We start from the raw sequence: 21,740 nt of genomic DNA on the forward strand, positions 1-21,740 counted from the left end.
CTTTAACCACCAAAATCATGCCTGAGTGCAAGCAATGGAAAACGTTCGAGATGGCGGGCTTTTTCTTACTCTGAGACTCTCAGGGTTGCGTGAATGCACCCACAATAGCACAAGGTAGCCCTCAGCACCATTTAAGTGGTCTCCTGAAAGCACTACATCAATGCCCTCGACGCGGGGAAGGAACCAGATGAGCTGACTACACCACCACTTTTAGCTGAAACAGACCCGCTTACCTATGGCCAAGACGGAAAGGTAAATGGACACAACCACACGGTAGTTAGTTATTTTAAGCAACTAGCTAAGGTCTTCAAAGGCTTTGGGATCAAAATTCAGGGTCTTTGTGTATCGTCTACACTTCACTCGTCTCGGAGAGATGAAGCCAGGCTGTTCAGTTCCCCCTTCTCTTCCCAGGCAGAGAATGGGGTAGTCCTTGTACTTCCAGGGCAAAATACTTCCATAAAACGTCTTTGTATTCTTTTTTTTTTTTTTTTTCAAGAAAATTACACCCAGGCATTTCTATTAAAATGACAGTTTGGAAATCAATCTTTTTTTTAAAAAAAGCTTTATACGAATCAAATTGTTTTGTAATGTGAAAATAGTCCAGGAAGAGGGTGGGGTTTATTGGTTTGTTTCCAAAAGTATTTTTAAAATTCCCTGAGCTTGGAAGCCAAAAATAATATCTGACCTGATACACATGGCATCTATATTATACGTGAACACAGCCGAAAAACAAAGATTTACTCTTTAAGATGGACTTTGCCCATTTTAATTAATTTTCAACATGGATACTTTGTTTCTACCAGTAGCCAAAGGGGTTGGGCACCCCTGGGATGTTCTCTCAGTTCTTCCATATACTGAATGGGTGAGTGACCTTGGGCGAGTCACTTAATCTGTGACTCAGTTTCCCTACCTGTAAAATGCACACGCTGATATGTGGCAGCCCCGCAGGGGGCTGTAAGGCAGACTTCATTCAAGTTTGTGAAGCACATTAAGAGCTTCAGATGAAAGGTGCTAGAGAAGTGCCAAGTGCTATTACTGTAATTATGATTCAATACACCCTGATCAAAAGAGTGAAATGTGAATTAGCATTTCCTATTAGCCCTACTTATAGCCTAAATTTTAACTGCTCTCCCCATGGGCTCCTTCCATGGAAAGGTAATTTATCTGGAACAGTTGGTGTTTCTGGCATGGCGACAATGGCTGTGCTACGCGAGGGTGGGGAAGTGGGTGGGCCTGAAGGAAGATGGCAAACATTTCACAACCACAACACCGGAGACTCTCCACTCTCCCTGCCGGAGGCAAAGGGCCACATTTCTGCAGACAGGGCTGCTGCTGGGCGCACCGCAGCCTCTTCGCCAACAAACCCCTCCAAGCCCCCAACGTTTCTTTGCAGACAGTGGGTTTAACTGACCAAGAGGATGGGGCTCTGCTCTGCAAAAAGGGAAAACCAGATCAGCCTAGCTCCACTGACGGGAACAGAGCTGTGCTGATTTACCCCACTGGGGGCTGGCCCAGTCTGACAGACATGATGTTTTCCCTCCAATCCCAGGGGACAGTCACTAAAGTTGCCCTGATTTCTTAAGGGAATTTCAGTGCTTGAAAGCGAAGTCCTCCGCCCATCCCCTGACCCAGCCTGGTGTAGGTAGCAGCAAGGCAAGCCTCTCCAGCTGCCCACCAAGCGTCTCAGACCCCCAGGGTAGGCGGGAGAGGTCCGCTCGGTGTACACAGCGAAGGTCTTTGGCCTTTCTCCTGAGGATAGCCAAGCTGCAGACAGTACGGGGACCCGCACACCTGTTAGTACAGCATGCAGGGTCCAATCCATCACAGTCAAGTGACTTGAGTCACAGGTGCCACCAAAGAGCCATCAGATGCTAACTGCGCCAGGCCATTTTCAACCCTGTGCCACCCACACAGTGCAGACAGCAGGCAAAATCCTCCACTGCGCTGTCTGGACAGTCCCTGCCCGTGTAGAAAGACTCGAGTCTCCAGGGGTCCCAACCCCAAACCATTCGTGAGCGCTGAATCACCCACCCCAACAGGATTATCGATGCATTAAAAGAGACGTAGCCCCACTGTCTGCATTCAGCAGCTGCTGTCGATAAGCCCGCACGTCTCCTCGTTCTGTGAAAGCATCCACTGGACAACCGCAAGCCCTGACGGGGAGACCTCCCTGGAACATGTTCAGTTCAAAAAGGGAAAAAAATCCATACTCTGCCATGCTATGTCCTTTCAGTGAAACAGGCCACAGCACAATGTCTTTTATCCTGTCACTCCTGTCTCCTGTTTGATGCACATAATAAATCCGCAGTGGGTTCAGCAGCAGCTCTGTGCTGAAATCTCCCAAGCCCACATAGCCTTCACCGTGCAGGCTGCTAGAGCTCCCACAGCTGGAAGCAGCTCAGAGTTCACCTGCTAAAACTTTAAAGGCACAGGGCAGGATTCACATCACCTGATGAATTAAAAGCAATTGGCACCAGTAATACAGGTAATTAAAAATGAAAGCAGCTATTTCTTTGTCCGTATGGGACATATCTCTGCGCTTCACTCCGAAAGCACAGGGACACTCTCCGAGTCTTTCATTTTCTCTTTAACGCCAATTCCATTTTCTGATTGACCAGCCAGCGTTAGGTAATGAAGAAACCGTTGTTTCTGTTTAAGGGCAGGTTTCTATCATTTTTTCCTTTTAACATAAAACCTAGCTCCTGGGCCTTACCTTAGAAAATTCAGTCTGTGCGTTGCAAAGGCGCACGCAGAACGAGACGAGCCATCGCAGAGCAATATGCCTGCAAATTCACACTAACCAGGCAGGTTACAGGAAATAAGGACACTTCCAAGTTCAATAAAAAGTGACAAAAAGTTTGGAAATGCAGGCAACGAACCTGGGCACTTTGGTCTGGGGAAAAGAGACCAGGATGCCAGACCTGCCACTCATTCACCGCTATGTGACAGCGTGATTCTTCGAAGATCCTCCTGAAGCAGCAGGGGGAATCCAGAGAGGCAAGATGTAATTAGAAGCCAGTGAGGCTAATATCAGAATCAGGCATGGGGAATCAGAAAGGGAGAAAATGATTTCAGGAGACCCAGTCCTGGCGTGGCTGCGAGATTGTGATAATAATACTTCATTCTTCCTGTCCCAGTCGTTCCATTTGCAACCTGGGAGTCACGTTACCTAGCCACGTTGATAGCACGCATGGTGATCCTGTGATGAAAGAGGCTTTGCAAGCGCAAAGCGTTATCCGGGGGAGACACCCATCCAGGTGATCATCAACCGTTCTTGCAAAACAGTGATGCTCAAGCAACCACATAAGCTCAAGATGACCACACTTTTGCTTCCCATCCCGAAAGTGCCCAGAAAGGCAAAGCCTCCAAGCAGCTCCCATTCCACAAAACGGTGACTGAAGCCACAGATAAATTCTCTAAGTAATTTACATATAATTTCTCGCCGCTGCTAACACTCGTTATCCAAATTCAGTTGCCGTTGACAGTTTAATGATAATAGCTTTCTGTTTATATATCATCTGTGATAATGTTCCTATTCTCCTTAAATTCAATCCCCAGTAAAAGGGGCGCTCTAATGTATGCAGCCACAGACCAAAATGATAGTAATTTTCCCTTCTAGTTGGAATGGTTTAGTAAACAATTACATTTCAATTAAAGATAGGGTGCTCACGCAGAGGGAAGCACCAGTTCGCTCCATTCAGCTCTTCACAATACAGGACAGAAAATTCTCCCAAGAAAAGTCAAGCTATTAAAATATAAATTTCCATGAACGCATTTAGAAAAAATGATTGGAAACTAAATGGCAAATTGTGTGACAAAAACTTTAAGAATCCCTTTAATATCTCACCCATAGCAGTTCTAATTGGGACGCCATCATTTAAGATTATGTTCAGCGGAAGGGAAGGGTAGAAGAGGTTTCTTGCTTTCAACTCTTCAGGTGTTTCTTTTTAGTGGTACCCTGCCATTAGCACTTAATATTTCATTCTTTGGGGAATTATAAACTAGTGAGAAGGAAGGCTAAGTTTTCAGCTTTACTAACAGCATCCTGTGAAACACAGCCCAACTGGATACTGGCAGTGCCAAGAGATGCATTAAGCATGCAAGCAGGACAGAGGAACTCAAACAAGGAGAGGTCTACCTGTTTTCAACCAGCAGCACCGTGCTGCCAAAGGACCTGAATGACACTGGAACAGTTTGAATTGCAGAAGCCTTTCTGAATTTTTACTAAGAAACACAAAATTCCCTTATCCTAGGACGCAATCAGATCCTACAAGGACTCGGAAAGACTTTCAAAAAGAATCCTTCAAGTCAAAGAAGGGCCTTTTCCATCACCTCCCACGCAAAGATCAACAGAACGTATAACATTATCATTCCTGTTGTGGGAGCACCTGGGAGAAGGTCTCCACTGTGCTGTAAAAAACATACAACAAAGACAAATCCTGCTCTAAATAGCATGCAGTCTAGGTACAGGAAAGAGCCAAAAAGGCAGGCAGGCCGTGGAGCGCAGGGAAACAACGAGACATGGGTCACCACTCCTGGCAATGGCCAGATGGAAGCCGCAATTATACCACTGACTTCTGCTGTCACTGCCTCTGATAAGACACCCTCCTGTTCTCTAAGCTTGCAATTAAAGACATTTTTTTGCAAAAATCTAGTTGGTCTAATTAAAGACATGACCCCTACCACGAGTCCTGATTGCTGCTTCCTCCTCTTCTCCGTATGCACGTTTCACTGAGCATCTAGCTTACAGGCTACAGGTTTAGTTCCTAGGCTGCCAGGCTTCTGACTCACAATGACTTTGTCCAAACTCTTTCTTTGAAAGAAAAAATGTAGGTGGAGTTTGCCAAGAGTTTCTCACAGGTGTAGCTGCCTGGGCAGGAAGATGGATGCAGCCAGAGGACCAGGCTTTAATGAAAGCGGTCAACAGACAGCAGCCTGCTAATGAGCTGGGAGCGAAGGAGTGACCTTCTGACACTGGGCTATCCCGTCCTAACTCCCCGCCAGGTCTGTGGGTTAACTTTGAAGCCACGGTGTTTTCTGTGCAGTGGGGTTGCTTGCTCTCCAGTCCCCCTGCTTGGTTTATTAAACAACAGCACAGGTTTCAGACTCAACCAAGAGGGAGAAGAGGGGAGTCCCTGCAAGGGCTTTCAACACCAGTCCAGCTATTATCACCCGCGGCCTTGGCGCTTTATGACATGGATCCCTGACCAATACCAACCTGACATAAGATGGGAACAACTCGATTGCTACTTGGCAAGACTGTAAAATGGCCATCTCTTGCTACGGGGCCCAGGGACTTACGGCCAGTCACTTGAGCCTGTCAGTCCCCTTGCATTGTGGTTTTTTTTTTTTAAATAGCAAGACAAGAAACAGCACAAAGTACCATTTTTATAGACACTTGTCAACAGCAGGTTGGGATTCCTCGTTGGAGAGGCCAGCAGATATGCAACCAGAAGAGAGAGATGCACCAAAACTTTGGACTCTGTAAGAGCCTTAGCTGACCAAGATGTGCTTCCACGACAGATTTGCTTCCGTAGATATGTTGGATCCTATAAAACAACCTCCAGTGACTTCGCTAGGGCCAGGATTGAACTAAAAAAGGAAAATTGAATGCATTCTCTGGACATGAGGTAATTGTTTCAGGGGCAGGCAGGTATCCCCATTTCACATACACTCTAACTGGTCAGGGCAACGTACACTACTGGTTTCTTAACCAGATGCTGGCTGGAGACACTGCTTGGAGCACTGAAATCTATTCTGTTATTGCTATTCTTAGGAGGCCACTTTCAATCACTAGGACACCGCACGTTGAATTCTTCACTGTCTTCATTGAAATACTACAGAGAAGTCCTCTGGGCCACGAAGAGCCACAAAGGGAGAAGCACAGCAAACTGCACACCAAACAGCCTCCAAGGAAGCAGATATGAGCAGCCAGGCTTTATTTTTAACAGACTGCACATACTTTGGGAACTCACGCAGTCCTGATGTGTGCCTATGCTGCACAAATCTGCCAAGACAGTCAGAATTGCATTAGTATTGAGAGACGGTCCAACGTACAACAGCCTCAGATGAGGCAAAGCACGGGTCATAAAACTGCGTCAGAGGTTGTACTCAGCTCTGACAGCAAACACTATGAGCAAGATGGGCTATCAGCAGGGAAAAAAAGATCTTCCCATCATAGGATGGACTGAAGATCCTCCTGACATTATACATCAGGAAGACACGCAGCCTCTCAAAGACTGGAAAGCAGCCCTGACTTTGGGCACAGCTAACCCTTTGGATGTCGCAGACGCTGAGTATGCAGACTCATGCAAGCATAAGCACTAAATGGAAAAGGTCAGCTAGTCTCTCCCTTTTTCTCTTGGCCAGATGGAAATGCTGAAATTCAGAGATGCTGAGGCCATCTCTTCAAAGCTCCTCAAAAACAGGGAACTTCTGGTGCTCAGCCATCGAAAGAGTAAGAAACCAGCACACCCCCATCTCCTGCTCTCCACAACCTGCCACAGGAGCCTGAGCAGAAACTCAACCAATTCCTTGGACTGACTGGCAAACTGCAGCATGGGGAGGGGGTGTTTCCACCCTCCCTTGGCTTGAGTTTCAAGCAACTGAAAGTGCAACACAGAGGGGGAAATAAAAGCCAAATCCATTGGTTCCTGAACACCCGGGTCCCGTGGAGACTCGGCAGCAGAAGGATGGAGATGTCAGGGAAGAACAATCAGCTGTAAAATATGAAAAGCTTACGACATCAAAACCTACAAGCAGCAGGCTCAAAAGTAATAATCCCATTACTACTAAACTAAAGCACTAATTACTATTCCCAGTGGCAGGAGTGGACTGACTGCTAATGTTCCTCTTCTGGTTAATGAAGGAAGGTGAGGCAGAATATATTTCTTCTGGCTGACATCTGCTGAATTCTGGGTGGCCATAAAAACTATGCATGTAATGAAGCCATTCATATTAATGGAAGTAACATTCTGAGGGCTGAGCAGAAGCAGAAGTTAGATGATAGCGTACGGTACCGCGCAGAAGATGAAGGCTAGACCCGACTCTGCGTAGGGCCTACGTGCTGATACTTCCATATGGAAGATGGAGCCCAAACCCGGCCACTACATCATAGACAAGCCGTGTCGACAGACTAGCCTGAACTAGCTAAAGATTGGGAATGACATGATTGAAAACACAATTCATGACAACCTCTTAGAGCAAGGATAAAGAGAAACAGAGGTCTATTTTCACTGACCATGCGTAAGCATTAAAGGGACCCCATTCCCATTTAATGCATAAACGTTAAAGGGACCCTTGTGCAGTGAAGGTGCGGTGCTTGAGGATCAGACATACAAACTCACCACGGTGCAGGGAGTTTGAGCCTCCTGCTGTGAAAATAGCAGAGACCAAGATGCAACAAGGTCTTCTGGTTAGTTTTCCCTTCTGTTTTATTGCATGATTTGCCCCGAGTTTGAGATGGGTAAGCAAGCTGACTATCAGACAGACCAGTTGTCCATGCAGCCTGCACCTGGCAAGCTGAGGACTGCAGGGTTTTGGAAATAAATTCAGTTCTCTTGGCAGGGAACAAAGTGGACATCACCAGACTGATGTCAGAGGGAAAGTACTTTCACATGTGCTGATCTCTCTGGGTTTGGACCTAATTGAGCACAGCCTGCACCATCCCAGCACCTTGAGCACAGCCTGTTACAGAAATGCTGCACCTCCAGCCCACCTGCTGGGAATCCTAACAAATAGCCCAGGCCCTGTTCACCAACTTTGCTGTTTGCCATTAATTAGGTAGCTCACAGTGCTTAACAGAACACACAAAAAACAAAGGATTGATGTTTCCAGGCCCAGGCAAACAGGATATACCTGGCAGCAGTGCAGCACAGAGAGGTGGTGAGCGAGGGGGGCAATGTAGATAACTGTCCAGGTCATGTTTTTTAAGAGAAATATGAAAGAAAGCAGAGCACGGGTAATTAGCTTACAGGGAGGCATGGCGGAGGTGCAAACTGGAGAACAGGAAACAGAGATCAAGGAAGCCATTAGAAGGGGGATGCAGAGGACAGCAAGGAGCAAGGTAGGGAAAGAAGAGGTGCAGCGTCAGCGAGACGAGGGTAGGAAGCAGGACAGCTGGGACACGCAGCTGAAAGTCCTAGCTCTGCTTTGGAGTCCTGCTTGCTCCCCCTCTCCTGAGCTCGTGTTTGCAGGCATGACACAGTCCACACCGTCTGTGCAGCCCCTACCTGGTGTCACAGTGGTGCAGTTCAGGCTGTGACTGGGGAAAAAGAGTCAGGAGCTTCAACAAGGGTCCTGTTTTCTTACAGTAGCACAAGTTAGAACAAGGGGACGAGAAACAGGAAATATAACCAGCAGCAGTGAATGCCATGGACTTAAATCTGTCTGAATTCCCTTCAGAGTTTCCTGGGAAGCCCCACGATGGTTGTAGTGATTTTTGGCAAAGCTATTTTGTACATCGAGACAGAGCCTTTCCTTTACGAGCTCCATATTAGAACAGCCAAAAGTAGGTGATCTTTCCAGCAGGAGACCAGCTCTGAAAGCTTGGAAATTCCCTGGCTTGAACAGGAATTTGGCTGGGGCCAGTGCTTATCAGTTTTGCTCTAACTTAACTCTTCAGACTACCAGCGTAAGACTCCTTTAGCTCCATGTGTACTCGTCCCATTGTGTTTGTGACGTGTAGACGTGTTTGACCAGCTTAGATATAAGAAGTGTATTTCATAGACTCACAGACAACGGGGGCTGGAAGGGAGCTCAGGAGGTCACGTCTAGTCCAACGCCCTGCTCCAAGCAGGACCAGCCCCAACTACATCAACCCAGCCATGGCTTTAAAACCTCCAAGGATGGAGATCCCACCACCTCTCTGGGTGACCCAGTCCAGGGCCTCACCACCCTCCTAGTGAACATGTTTTCCCTAATATCCAACCTCAACTTTCCTTGCTGCAGCTTGAGCCCATTGCTTCTTGTCCTGTCATCTGCCCCCACTGAGAACAGCCCAGCTCCATCCTCTTTGCAGCCCCCCGGCAGGGAGCTGAAGGCTGCTCTTCAACCCCCTCAGTCTTCTTCCCAGACTAAATAAACCCAGTTCCCTCATCTTCTCCTCATCAGTCATGTTCCCCAAGTCCCAAACCATTTCCATTGCCTTCATAACCTTTGATTGCTGGACTCCAGTTTGTCCACATCCTTTCTGTAGTGGGGGGCCCAAAACTGGACACAGGACTCCAGATGTGGCCTCACCAGTGCTGAATAGAGGGGAAGAATCACTTCCTTTGATCCTGTGACCTCTTCCAAAGAAGGGAGAGGTATAGGTCCTCTGTTTGTACACTCTGGACCCAACATGAGGTAGAGTTCAGTTATGGCTGTCAAGTCTAAATTAGTAACTTAGCTTATATTGGGATACACAACTGGAGAATGCTCACTTATACATGTGCCATATATATATAGCAATGGCTTGCATTAAGGCACAAATGTACACACATCAATGTATTCCCATTTCACATGGCCTTCCACCTGACCTGAGGGTCTAAAAATGCTTTTCAAACATTCTCCCCATTATTCCCAGTTTGGAGAGGAAGGAACTACAACTGGATCTGGACAGGTTACGGGGTGGGCGGATGAGAACAGGATGGGATTCAGTACTGACAAGTGGAGAGTGCTGCACCCGGGGAGGAAGAGCCAGCACCACACCTACAGGCTGGGGACTCCCTTCTCTGCAGGGCAGAGGCAGAAAAGGATCTTGGAGTCATCACTGATGCCAAGCTGAACATGGGCCGGCAGTGTGGGGACGCGGTCAGGAAGACCAACCGCACCTTGTCGTGCATCCATAGCTGCACCATGAGCAGGGCCAAGGAGGTGATCCTCCCCCTCTGTGCGGCACTGGACTTGATGATCTGCTCAGGTCCCTTCCAACCCTACCAACTCTGAAACTGCAAAACTATGAACTAAGGCAGTGGAGTGAAACAACGTACCCCAAACTGACGGACCCAGTCAGTGGCAATGCCAAAAAGAGAAAGAAAAGTTACTTACCTATACAGAAACTGCAGTGCTTCTGGCTGTATTGTACACGTACACACACACTATCATATGTATACCGACTACCATACATATATTTATTCTACTCCTAATGGTCACGAGGTGCATATCCATTCAGAAGTGTGTGTGTGTGTGTGTGTGTGTGTGTGTGTGTGTGTGTGTGAATGGATATGGATATGGATATGGATAAGCACTTAGAAAAATAACTCGGGTCTTCTTTTGCGCAGTCATTGCTCTAACCGTTGCCATGGCCACCAGGTAGCAATTACTATATGAATGATACAGTACAGCTATATACTCACATGCTTGCATATATGATAGCTGTGGAGTGTGCGGGCCCACATACACTCATAAAATTAGGGTTTACATGTGCAAAACAGGCTCTTTCAATCTACCAGGGTTGCAAGCATCAGTGCATATTTTTGCAAGCGAATCAAGGATGCTCCCATTTTTTGAGTTTGTGCCATTAGGTTTTCTTTTCTGTCTCTAGCTAAGTGCCCCATGGAGTGCCCAGGCCTGTATAGCCCATGTGGCAGACATAGAAAGTATGTACTCAGCTCTCAGAGTTCCTGCCTCTCTCATACAGAGAAATACTTGTGCACAGTGTTATGCAGCATGCAACAGCCACATCCCTGTTGAAAATGTGCCCCTCAATGTGCCTCGGTCAGCGCTGAGATCAAGTCCGTATCTCCGGCTGTTTGCACTTTAAGCATATGCCCTCTTCAGAAAGCACCTGAAAATATTTATTTCATAAATTATTACTACTGGAGTTTGCCCTCAGCTCTTTATGAATCCTGCCTTTCTTCACATGCACGTTCCTTATTCATTAAGCAGAAGCAGGTCCAGGGTGAGGATGCATTTAAAAAAACTGGTGTCTCTGCCTGGATCATTATTGCCTACTTTAAAAACAGTTTATTTTGCTCCCACTGTTGTACCTCCATTTGTCAACAAAGCAGTAGCCCGAACTAACTAATGACCGGGATTTTATCTTATTCTTTATGGAAGCCAGTCCCACAGGTGGGAAGTGATAAATCTATGTCAGAAGACTACCAAAAAAAAAAAAAAAAAAATCTACAGGCTGTTAGAGAGAGGAGCTAAGCCAGTGAGGGCCACCGAGGGGGACAGTGCCAGGGACCTCTTGCAAATTTTAATGTAAGAAGGAATGAAGATGGTTTCGGCCAAATCCAATTCCCACCAGTCAGGCAGCTTCAGCAATCCTGTTCCTTCATGACCGACTCATTGAGAAACCAATGCACTTACATCTTAGCCTCAGAAATAACTCACATGAGGCAGTAAGGAGGAAGGGGACCAGCCCTTCTCTCCCACTAATGCTTTTTTCAAGGACTCGAGCAGGTGGGGACCTAGCACCTAGACACCCGTCTAACCTGGCCCTTTCATTTTGGACCTCATGAGGCAAGGCAAAGGCCTCCTACCGACAGCATGCGGCACAGAACTCTAACCCTACAGCCACACAGAGGCTCATCCCAGCATGGGTGCTTTGTCTGGGCCAAGTCTGCCTTTGGCTTTTGTAGAGGACTTGCTGTCAGCTATGCTTCTCTCCTCCCTCTAGGTAAGGCTATTCCACCATGGGGCTCAGGCTTGGCTCTGCCACTAGCTCACGGTATGGCCTCTGGCAAATCTCTTTGCTTCTCTGGACTTCCGTGTCCCTTGGTGCGACAGGGATGCAGCATTAGCACCCTACTCCTGAGCGGGGCCTTCCTAAAACACGTCAGGTGTCTGCGCACCTCGGTCACAGGCCGCTGTACACAAGGATGCACCGATGCACAGCGATGCCCTAAAAGACGATGGCGGAGAGATCTGTTTCGTGCTCAGTGGGAGGGAGTCTCGTCTCCTCCATGTGTTCAGAGCGAGGAGCAAGGAGAACAGGCTGTACTGCGCAGCACCAGACTGAAGCACGCCCTGATGCATATGCTGTGCTTCAAAGCATTCACAGGTGAACTCGCACAAACAAGGCACCGTAAAGGAAGCACCGTGGCAAATCTAGCGAGCTTACCGGGAAGTCACTGACATCCACTTGCTGCTCAGAGTAGCTAGTAACTGCACATTTACTTAAAAATAGGCCACCACACATCACCCTCAACCCCACCTCTGCTCTGAGGATGCAGACCAAACCCCAAGACAGAATGAAGTTGGAAGGAGATACTCACCGTGACCCGGAACGGCGTGGTCGCGGTGGGCTCCATGGTGGGGTTTTTCTCCGTGACCCCACTGGGCATGCTGCGCCTCTGCCCGGATCTGTCCGGGGGGGACTCTGGGAACGGCAAAGAGGGGAAAGGACAATTAGTTGAACACACAGGACCTCAGGGCAGCACAGGGATGGATGTAAACTGGGGACGTTAGGCATGGCTTCCTCTTTCCAGACACGCTTGCAAAGAAACTCTGCCGTGCCTGCTCCCGCTCCACAGGCACCTTGGTGCACGTTTCGACAGCAGGACTTTCCTACTTACAATGACACCCCCGTGAGGCCGGCGTTACCACTCCTCCCATTCTGGAGCTGGGTCAGGAGAACAGGTACAGAAGCTAAGCGGCAGCTTTACACAAGCTACAGATCCATGCACATGCAGGCTGGGCAGAAGCAGCTGCTGGGGTTAAAAGCACAGCCCTGAACTTCGGAGTTCCCTTCCTAACTCTGCCAGTGACTTGCTTTGTGAACGAAAATGAGCTCTCTGACCCCTCTAGGTCTTGGTTTCCCACCGCGGGTAGGGACACGCGCCTCTCTGGCAGGGGGGATGCTGAAGCAGGACTCGGGAGAGCCGACAGGGTGTTGTGGGAGGCCTGGAGGGAAGGGTCCCGAGAGAGGTGCAGAGCTAGAACCAATCTGTGGTGCTTTGCCAGGTAAATGCACAACCCCCGTCTGCAGCACTGAAGGCTGCGGGGAAGTGGCTGTATGAGCGAAGTGCCACAGGAGGGTGCTGGTGCTTTACCTGCACTCCAGACCTCTCCACGCAGCTCTTGCTTTGCACTGTAAAGCACCAGCGGGGCACTCCGGCCTGCCCAGGGATGACGCAGTCTGCAGACTAGGGCCTAAAAAATCTGCCAAGGATTCATAGGGAAGGCAGGTGTCTTTAAACAGACATCAAAGGGCTAGAAATAATGGGCCAGCTCTGCTAACAAACACAGCTGGAGCCCACATACATGGGGCAAAAAAGCAGAGAGACCTATGCAAACCCTATTAGCAATTCACCTCCATTTTTCTAGCTCTCGGAGAGGGCGCGCTGGATGCTTTGAGCTCTGCCGGCTCCGGCCCTCCCGTGGCAGCACAGCCTCCAGCCCGGAGGCACCATGGGATCACAGCCACTTCTGCACAAAGGGAGACTTTCAGAAGATACTCCCAGCCCATTCCTGCCCGGCAAGAAGCTTCTCGCGGCAGAGCAGAAATGGACCAAACAGCAAACCAGGCTTTACATCACCTGGCCAGGTGCAAACTTGGTCAAACTGCCCCTGTCTTCTGTGGGGTCTTTGGTTACTCTTGCTCTGACCCTAGGGAAGGTAGAGGCTCTTTCAGCAAACCTGCCCTTCAGCAGGAAAGCAGGCACTGGAGAGCAGCGTGAACTCAGAGGCACCTTTCTCCATGATCTGAGAGCCAGATGGCACTTGAATGTATAAAGTGCATTTAAAGCCCCGAGAGGAGCGCCCAGCACTTCAAGGGAAATAGTGACGAACAAGTGTTTGGAAATGGAAAGCAAGAGGCCTCCTTTTTGCAGGGATGGAGACAGAAGCCCGGCGCACGCTGCCATCAGATCCTGTAGCGGTCCTTTTGGACCGCTGAGCAGTCGGCTTGACATGTGCTCCACGTTGGTGCAAGGGAGCGGTCAGCAGGGAGGGTAACCCAATCCACAGCATTGGAGGAGGGCGCTAGGTCAGGTTTAGGCCTGGCTTGTCTGAAACGTGACCAAGCCACATGCAGCCGAATACACGGCTAGACACTGCTAAGCGCCTCGCAAATGAAGGGAAGCAGAGCTGGGGTTTTCAGTAATCTGTTTTATCGGACCTACTGAATAGGTGGGAAAGATGCTAGGTCAAGCTTTTGGGAACAAAGTGACTTGAGGGAGGGCACTGTGCACCTCCAAACTACTGAGTTGGTCCAATAAAAGATATTACCAAAAATCCCTTGCTTCTTGAATACTTTCTGAGCCATCCTGGCTACAGCAGCCCTCCAACCTTGCTCACAAATGAACGCCTCTTAGGTACACGAGGGAGGAAGCAGATGAACTGAAAGCCGAGACGACAAATTTTATTATGACCTCGACTCTTTTATTTGTTCACATCCACTGGGGCTGGAACTTTACTTAGCCAGATTGCTCCCTTTCTACAGCCTGTTGTTATAAAACCACATTACGCTCTTTGTGTTACTCAACTAACAAATCTCAGCGGCTGGGAGAATCCCCCAGGACTTCACTTGTGAAAGGGAAGAGCGTCTGAAAGAGCTGTCCTGGCATTTACTAACCAATGTAGCATCCAAGCAAAAAGAAAGGGGTGCTTCAGAGGAGCTGCTTCACCAGGCTGCCCTGTTCCTCAAACGACCAGCGTAAAGAAAACAAAAAGAAACGCGCCAGGTGCGAATATCATTCAAGTACAGGATTTTGCAGGGAACGCCTCTGCTCACAAATAGGAGGAGTTGCAGCGCGAGGCAAGAGCTCTTGTGGGCGATCTCCTTTATTGGAAGATATCACCCACAAAACTTCTGACCTCTTGGGTATTTCTGGGGCCATCAAGGCAAAATCATCACTTCAACACTACCACGACGTTACTGCAACTCACGGTTGGGAATGACAGGTGGCTTGAAGAAAACCCCCGTTTGCAAAGGGAAATTCCTGGCGTGCTGTGCTAGAGGGAGGCAACTGAAAGCTGGAGAGGCCATATTCCCGAATGCCTGAAACAACGCGCCTCACATAACTAATGTGACTTAAAGGCCCTTTGTTTCCCCGTCCTCTGCCCTCATCGCATGGGCAACGTGCAATTTGCCGCGATCGGGTCTTGGCAAGGGCTCTCACCGGGGAGGAGCGAATAATGGCTACAATCCCATGGGACGCCTGCTGAGAAGCAAAACAAACCGCTGCGGAGGGACAGACCGTGAGAGTCTTGCTATGCACCAGGGCCAGCTCAGTGATGTCTTCATGGCCTGGGATGCCCATCCCAAATCCCGGCGGCAGCTAATTCACGGCGCGGAGAACCCCGTGCCCGAACTTCGAGCGAGGCGCTGCTTTCTTTGCAGAACGCCGCAGTGGGAAGCTGGAGGAGGCAGCCGAGTCCTGCGGTGTTCCCACCTCTCCCGCCGACGCTCCCACACCATTCTGGGGTCGAAGCCCTTTTCTGGACTGCCACGAAGAAGCTGCTTGTTACCGGTGTGAACCCACTCTCCAAGCGGCAACACGGGAGCTGTTTTGCATGTTTTAACGACCCATCAGAACAATGGATGGGCATATTAAAAACCACTTCTCACACAGGCAGCTTGAGCATGGCAGTGGAGGGGCTAAACTAAAAACAGCGACAAGAAACCCCGGCTCCCGAGGCCTGCACGACACAGCCCTGTGCTGTCCCCAAGGCTGAGCCTGGGGCTCAGAGGGACAACACCTGCGTGCACCTGTCACAACACTCGTGGCTTATAGCACAATGGCTTGTCAAGTCAAAACACACGGTCATCTCCTTTTCTCTTTCTCTGAATCTGCTTAATTTTCTAACCACACAGGTTAGCACGAAGGGAGAGGTGTAGAGATGAGCCAAAGACCCCGTCTCAGCCTCAAAGTCTATTTGGATCCAGAGTAGCTTGCTCAGGGGTACCCAGAGTTGTCGACACAAGGCAGTACCCCAAAAGCTCAAACGACTTGCAATCCAGGACCAGAAAACAGACTGCGTTTGGCCTGCTGTGCAGAGGCTGCAAGGAGGGGCTGCCTCTCCTCGCTATTTCCTTCTCTGCTACCTGCCCTTTGGGAAGCGACCCGGGGCTTTGGGATGAGCCAGGATCTCGGGCTGGGAGTCTGGCCTGCGGAAGGAAGCGGCTCCGTTATTGCTCCCTCCGAGACGAAATGAAGTCTTATAGCACAAGACCAAGGAAGACTCCAGGGTCGGGCTTGTGGTTTTGCCACTGACTCACGGTGCAGCCTCGGGCACCTTGTTGCTCTGCTGCTCGGGCTCCCCACCTATAAAATAGGTGCAAGTCTCACCTCTCTCACAGGCAGGCAGCAAGGCCACATTAATTAATGTCTGCACATCTTTCTTCAATCCCCAAATGAAAGATTCGGTGGGAGGGCAAAGCATTATTGCAGCAGGTAACCACAGAGCGACCTTTCCAGAAGCACTCAGTGCTATCAAATGCCACCCTTTTCTCAAGAGCGGGGGAGTTTCTACGTACGTTGGATACCGTCCTTCGGCTGGCTGAAATGGTTGGATTAGACCTTCACTCGTCCATTTATTGGCTCTAGATCAGGGCTGACTGGGGGACTTAGACGCACGGTATCTCAGGGCACTATTCACTCCCCAAAGTTCTCGGCAGGCTATTAACTTAAAACCTCCAAATCTCTCCTTTATGACACGGATGGTCTGAAAAATCACTGAAGTAACAGTCTATTAAGGGAGGATTATAGGTGCAGGCAAACTGGATCTGAAAAATGATTCCTTGGGCGTAACAAGGAAAGCCACATCATCAAACAGCAGAGATGTAAGAGGGCAAAGATAGACACCAGCAAAAAGCAATGGCTTCCTGGCTGGCTGTTGTTTCCACTGGCCTTTGCTGCTTTCTCCCTAACGAAGGGGCCAGGCAGAGTCGAAAGGAGCAGCACAAGGGCTTTGTCCACTTGCTCTTGGGCAGTTAGATCAGATCAGGCAGGCAGGGATGCTGTGTCTCTTAAGACAACCCTGGCAAAGTGCTGAGCAATGAAAATTAGGCTGCTCGGGTCACAGTTAGCTTTACTCCTACTGCACATGAGGAAAAATCATTACCTTTTAGCTGTTTATCTTGCCCCCCTCCTGCTCACCCATTTCATCTCTCACAGACCTGGACTATAAGCTGGCTGGGACAGAGCCTGAATATTGACTGAGGTCTCTGCTGCCACAGCAATTATGAAGGAGCAGCAGCACCATTTGTGGTTAAGGTAAAAACAGATAAGTCCCACTTCTGATTGCCCAAGAGCTGCACAACGCTGCAGCGTGCTTGGCTTTGCAACGGTGTCAAGGAAGATTCTAAATCAAGATGAAAACGAACTTCCCCCAACTTCGTACAAACAGGAAACCTTTCCTGCAGTTTGTCAAAGCTAGACTCGATCTACAGTTGGGTTTAAAGTGCCCTTCAGTGTCCATCAAACTTCAGCAATGGAGATTGAAAAGCTTACTGACGTGCCAACTTTACTAGCACTTGTATCAGGAAATAAGTAATAATATTTATTACCTTACAGATGTTAAAGTAAAGTTTTCATGGATTTGCAAAGTCAGGCCAGTAAAATAAAGACTTCTTTATCTAATTATCATCTAATTCACCCCCCGGTGATTGAATGAGCAGATTAACTATCAATAATCCTCACCACAGCTTTTCTATCCCCATTTTTCAGGTGGGGAAATAATTACGTAGCAGTTAAGCAACATGCTCGAGGCTTGCAGAAAGTGGAGCAGAGTCAGGAACTGCTGACTCCCAGCCTGCTGCTCAGCCTACTCAACAACACTGTTTTCTTCTACATGAATCAAACCATGCCGGTACTACCATGGCGCAGGTCACAGAGCTATTTTTATTGTTCTCTTTCCCCTTGATGAGTCCTATTTGGCGGTAGCCTCATCTGCACCTGTGATTCAAAGCTTGTCTAAGTGGAAGTCAGCAAGATGACTCTCGTGGTTAGGAATGAAATGCACAGACTCTTATTTGCACCCATGAGGCTGTCACAGTTTGCTTCTCTGAAATCGCCATATAATTCATGTTAAATGAGGGGCCAAGAACCAGCCAGTGGAAGAGGCAGACAGCAGAGACAAAGGAAAAGTTTCAACATGAACCAGCTGGAATGAGCAAGTAACAAGCAGATACTTTCAGACAAGTGCTCCCTTAATAGGAAAAACTTTGAACGTCCAACAAGGAAAGTGGGCACACGGTCCAAATGCATGCCTGCAAAGCCAACAAGAAGAAGCATCACCCTTCACTCACCAAAAGGCAACCATGCTGGTCTGCAAACCGCATGCCATGACACTCCGACCAGGGCAGGAATAAGAAAAGATGCAGAGATGATGACTTCATCCGAGGCAGCGACAACAGAGGTATGAGAGGAATGCCGGCTGGGCTAGCAGAGATGGAGAGGCACTGCCGGAGGCCAGGAGTGTCGTGTTGATGTGTTTTAAGGAGCAGAAACTTCAGAGGGTAATAAAACTTCACCAGTTCTCTCCCAAATACCAGAGAGCTGATGAAGTCCATCAGTCATGGAGGCTGATGGGAAAAGGATAATGTGTGCAACATCCCTAAAGGGTTAAGCACCGCCTTGACCTTCGGGTGCGATCCACCTATGAACGTTTGTTCTCATCGCCTGATGCCTCGTTATTTTCTCCCCATTGGTTTAGAGTTTTGACACTCTAGGACCTGCCTTGGAGATTTAAAGGGGTGGAGTTTCTGTGAAAACAGAGAGAACTGGAATTTCTTGTCTCCTGTGTGAGTGGTTGCAGTTACACACAGCTGAATTAATCTTATCTCCTTAATGAACCCACGTGTTGTTATTCTGCTACCTAATTTCTGCACTGTTTAATGACTCTTCACTACAAACACACCCAAAGAGAGGAGGTGGCACTATGTTTGGAGGAAAAATGCATTCGTTCCTAGTAGCTCATACACCATCGGCAAATGCAAAGGGACCCCTGGAAAAGGGGTGCCTGTAGCAGCAGCAGGATTGTGAATAAGAACAAACCAACTGAAGAGAGCTCCAGAGACAACCTGCAGTGGTGGCCAGAGGGTTGTAAGTAGTTGCACGACTCCAGGAAGAGAAAGAGGGATCTTGGGATAAATGGAAGTTCAAGACATAAGTAGGTAATACTGTTAGGCAAGGAAAGCAAAAATAAAATTAGAATTTTTTAAAAGAAACACGGCATTTGGGGAGTCAAATGAAGACAGAAAACAGTAAGTATGTGTTGAGTCAACTCTATTTTTGTAGAATCATTAATAATTTCACGTGGGATGCAACACTGCGATGCACAAAATGTCTAAGCCCAAATAAACTGTGATTAAATAAGAGCTGGAGCTGAAGTTTGAAGTAGCCGTTATCAAAATCTACACCCATGTCAACCACCTTTCCTTAACTGCACGGCCCAGGAAGAGAAATACGGATGCGCAAGTATTGATATGCCACAATCGATGCCTCAAAGATCCATCTGCCTATTCCACTTGATCCCCTAAAGCAACATTGTGGCCATCGTTTCACAGAAAATTAGCTGTAAGTTGAATCATTATTTGGCAGTAAAATTGACTTTTACATAAAAACGGTTGAGAAGCAAAAGTTTAGGGCAGTTAACAACGCCCTGTGAAAATTAGACTTAGCTCAAGTTGAAGGTAATGAATATCCAGAATGGATATTCCCAGGGATAATGAAAGCCTCTGTTGGAAAGGTCACCGCCACTTTTTATATTAGAATAAAATTACTTCTTCCCCCCTCTTGGAATTGGTAGCTGTAAAAGGCCCTTTTGTCAACCAGAATTGGGGGTTGCATGCGTTCTGCGATGCTTCTGTACCAAAGTCGATGTTTCATTCCTACTTCATTTAATTCCCCAAGTGGAGGCTTCAGCTTTAATGTTCTCTTCTTTTCATTGCATTTTCAAACAATTAATGTTGCATGTCACAGATGTGTGCCTTTCACACAGCCCATCAGACAAGAAACAAGAACGAATTAGGGCCATTTCCCAGGACACCCTCATTCTGACTGATTCTCAATATCTTCCATGCTGCTCTCAGACCCAAATGATGCAGCGTTAAATCGTTAGTGGCTGGCTGTCTTGTCTAATGGTTAGTGCTTTGTATCACCAGACTCAGTTCCCGACCGGATTGCCATCCCTTCTAGAGTCCTCTCGGCAGGGGAGAGCGAGTCCTGACTTACGCCACAATCCCTCCGCCTCGAACAGAAATGCACCGGAGCGCAGGCCGAGTGGCGGACAGGCCAGCAATGTGAAGTGAAGGGCCTTCCCAGTGCCGGCCGGGGAGGGGAAAGGAGCAAAAGTCACAGAAATCCTACAACTAGATTGTCTTCTATCACTAAAGGCTGCAAATGAAAAAAAAGAAATTGCGCGGCTATTTCCTGGTCTCCTAAGTCACAGGATCCATTGCGGGGAAAGAAAAGGCCTTATAAAGCAGCTTGGCTCCTTCCACATAGCATCCTGTGTGCACCCAATGGTCCCCATCACCTTGGGATCTGCGGTACCAGGTGCTGAGTGAGGCTGAGAAGAGCTCTGTGCGGTATTCAATACTCGTTGTACTGGTATGACGTTGGTATTGTTCGCAAATGGCCCCAGATCCTAGGCATACAGCTTCTAACCATCTCTCTATTCAGCTATCCCTCTCTTCTCTCTGATATCACCTACTGAGCTCTTTTCACTTGCACCAAAGGCAGGTGCTTATTGTGATACGTAGATGAGGTTCGTTTGCCTTTTTTCTTCTCCCTTGCTGGGCTTTTGCCTACCCCAGTTTGGCACCGTGCCCCTTCCTCACGAGCTCTGTGAAGTTTCCAACTTACAAATAGGTATTCATAGGATTTTTTGCTCATCCCCAGAAATGGGGCACAAGGCCAGCTGGTACGATGCAACAGTAGTTCAGCTGTCTCACTAGAGGGTGCTAAAGCTTTTTTTTGCTAATGAATCTGACAGCAAAGCTACTGAGAAATCGAGAGCAGAACAAACGTTGCAGAGCATGGACGTGATGGCTGTGGGGGAGACGGGAGCAAAGAGATTCTGCAGGTGTTTGCAAGTTCCTTGCCTGTTTATTAAATGAACCCTTGTTTTTTCTCATACTTTATCTTTATCTTATACCCCTGTTGGTGCCTTACTGCTGGAAAGTTCACAGGAGCGACGAACTCTCTACGTTCAAGGACAACCCTCGCCTATGTTCAGATAAATTCTGTGAGCGAGGACGACAGACAGGCTTTGTGATGCTCTGCCGTAGCCCATTATATCTTCCCAATCACACTGAGGACTGCCATCACACATACAACTCTGCAGGGAAGGGCACGGTGCCATACTCATGCCTGCTGCACAACTAGATCTTCTCATGCTACCTAGGAGAGCCATTAGAGATGTTAATGCCTCACTTCCCGTTGTCTAATGATAGTCTCGTAGGGCCTCATCCTGCTGTCAGTGAAGTCAAGAGGAGTTTTGCAGCTGGTTTTAAGAGAAGGATCAGACATGTTTGTCAGCTAAGACTACTCCATGGGGGCAAGGAGGAGGAAGAAGAAAGAAGGGAAGAGAAATACAGGGGTGACATAACAGAAATGGGAAGCACGGGCACATCCCAGCAGGTGAGGCAGGGAAACTTCCCCACCGATGTCATTGCAATTGCTGCCACAAGAACCAGATGTGAGCACAAGAAAAAGAAGGACCCAGCCCCACCATGAGAGTTGAGCCAGGGGGAGACCGTGGTGGACACACTTCCACCCTACGCGTTTACAAATGACAAGAAAATTGTGCTGGCTGAATGAGCTACCTGCCTTACAAGCACTGCTTTTACTCTCTACCTTGTG

The 21,740-nt window shown here is 48.3% G+C and overlaps 1 protein-coding gene across 8 annotated transcripts in view; it reads right to left on the reverse strand.

Moving 5' to 3' along the window:
* Positions 1-21,740, reverse strand: part of DAB2IP (DAB2 interacting protein) — a 263,142-nt gene that overhangs the window by 157,783 nt on the left and 83,619 nt on the right. For 7 of the 8 annotated variants that reach the window (XM_090021168.1, XM_090021172.1, XM_090021167.1 and 4 more), the window contains exon 2: positions 12,204-12,307. In XM_090021168.1, the coding sequence (XP_089877294.1) occupies positions 12,204-12,307 (104 nt within the window). Of the gene's footprint in view, positions 1-12,203; positions 12,308-18,181; positions 18,447-21,740 lie in introns of those variants that run through there. The other variant, XM_090021173.1, reaches the window with a different exon arrangement.

Source organism: Crocodylus siamensis, chromosome 11 (genome assembly GCF_052110815.1).
Source record: "Crocodylus siamensis isolate JL-2025a chromosome 11, ASM5211081v1, whole genome shotgun sequence".
In the NCBI taxonomy this organism is placed as follows: domain Eukaryota; kingdom Metazoa; phylum Chordata; order Crocodylia; family Crocodylidae; genus Crocodylus; species Crocodylus siamensis.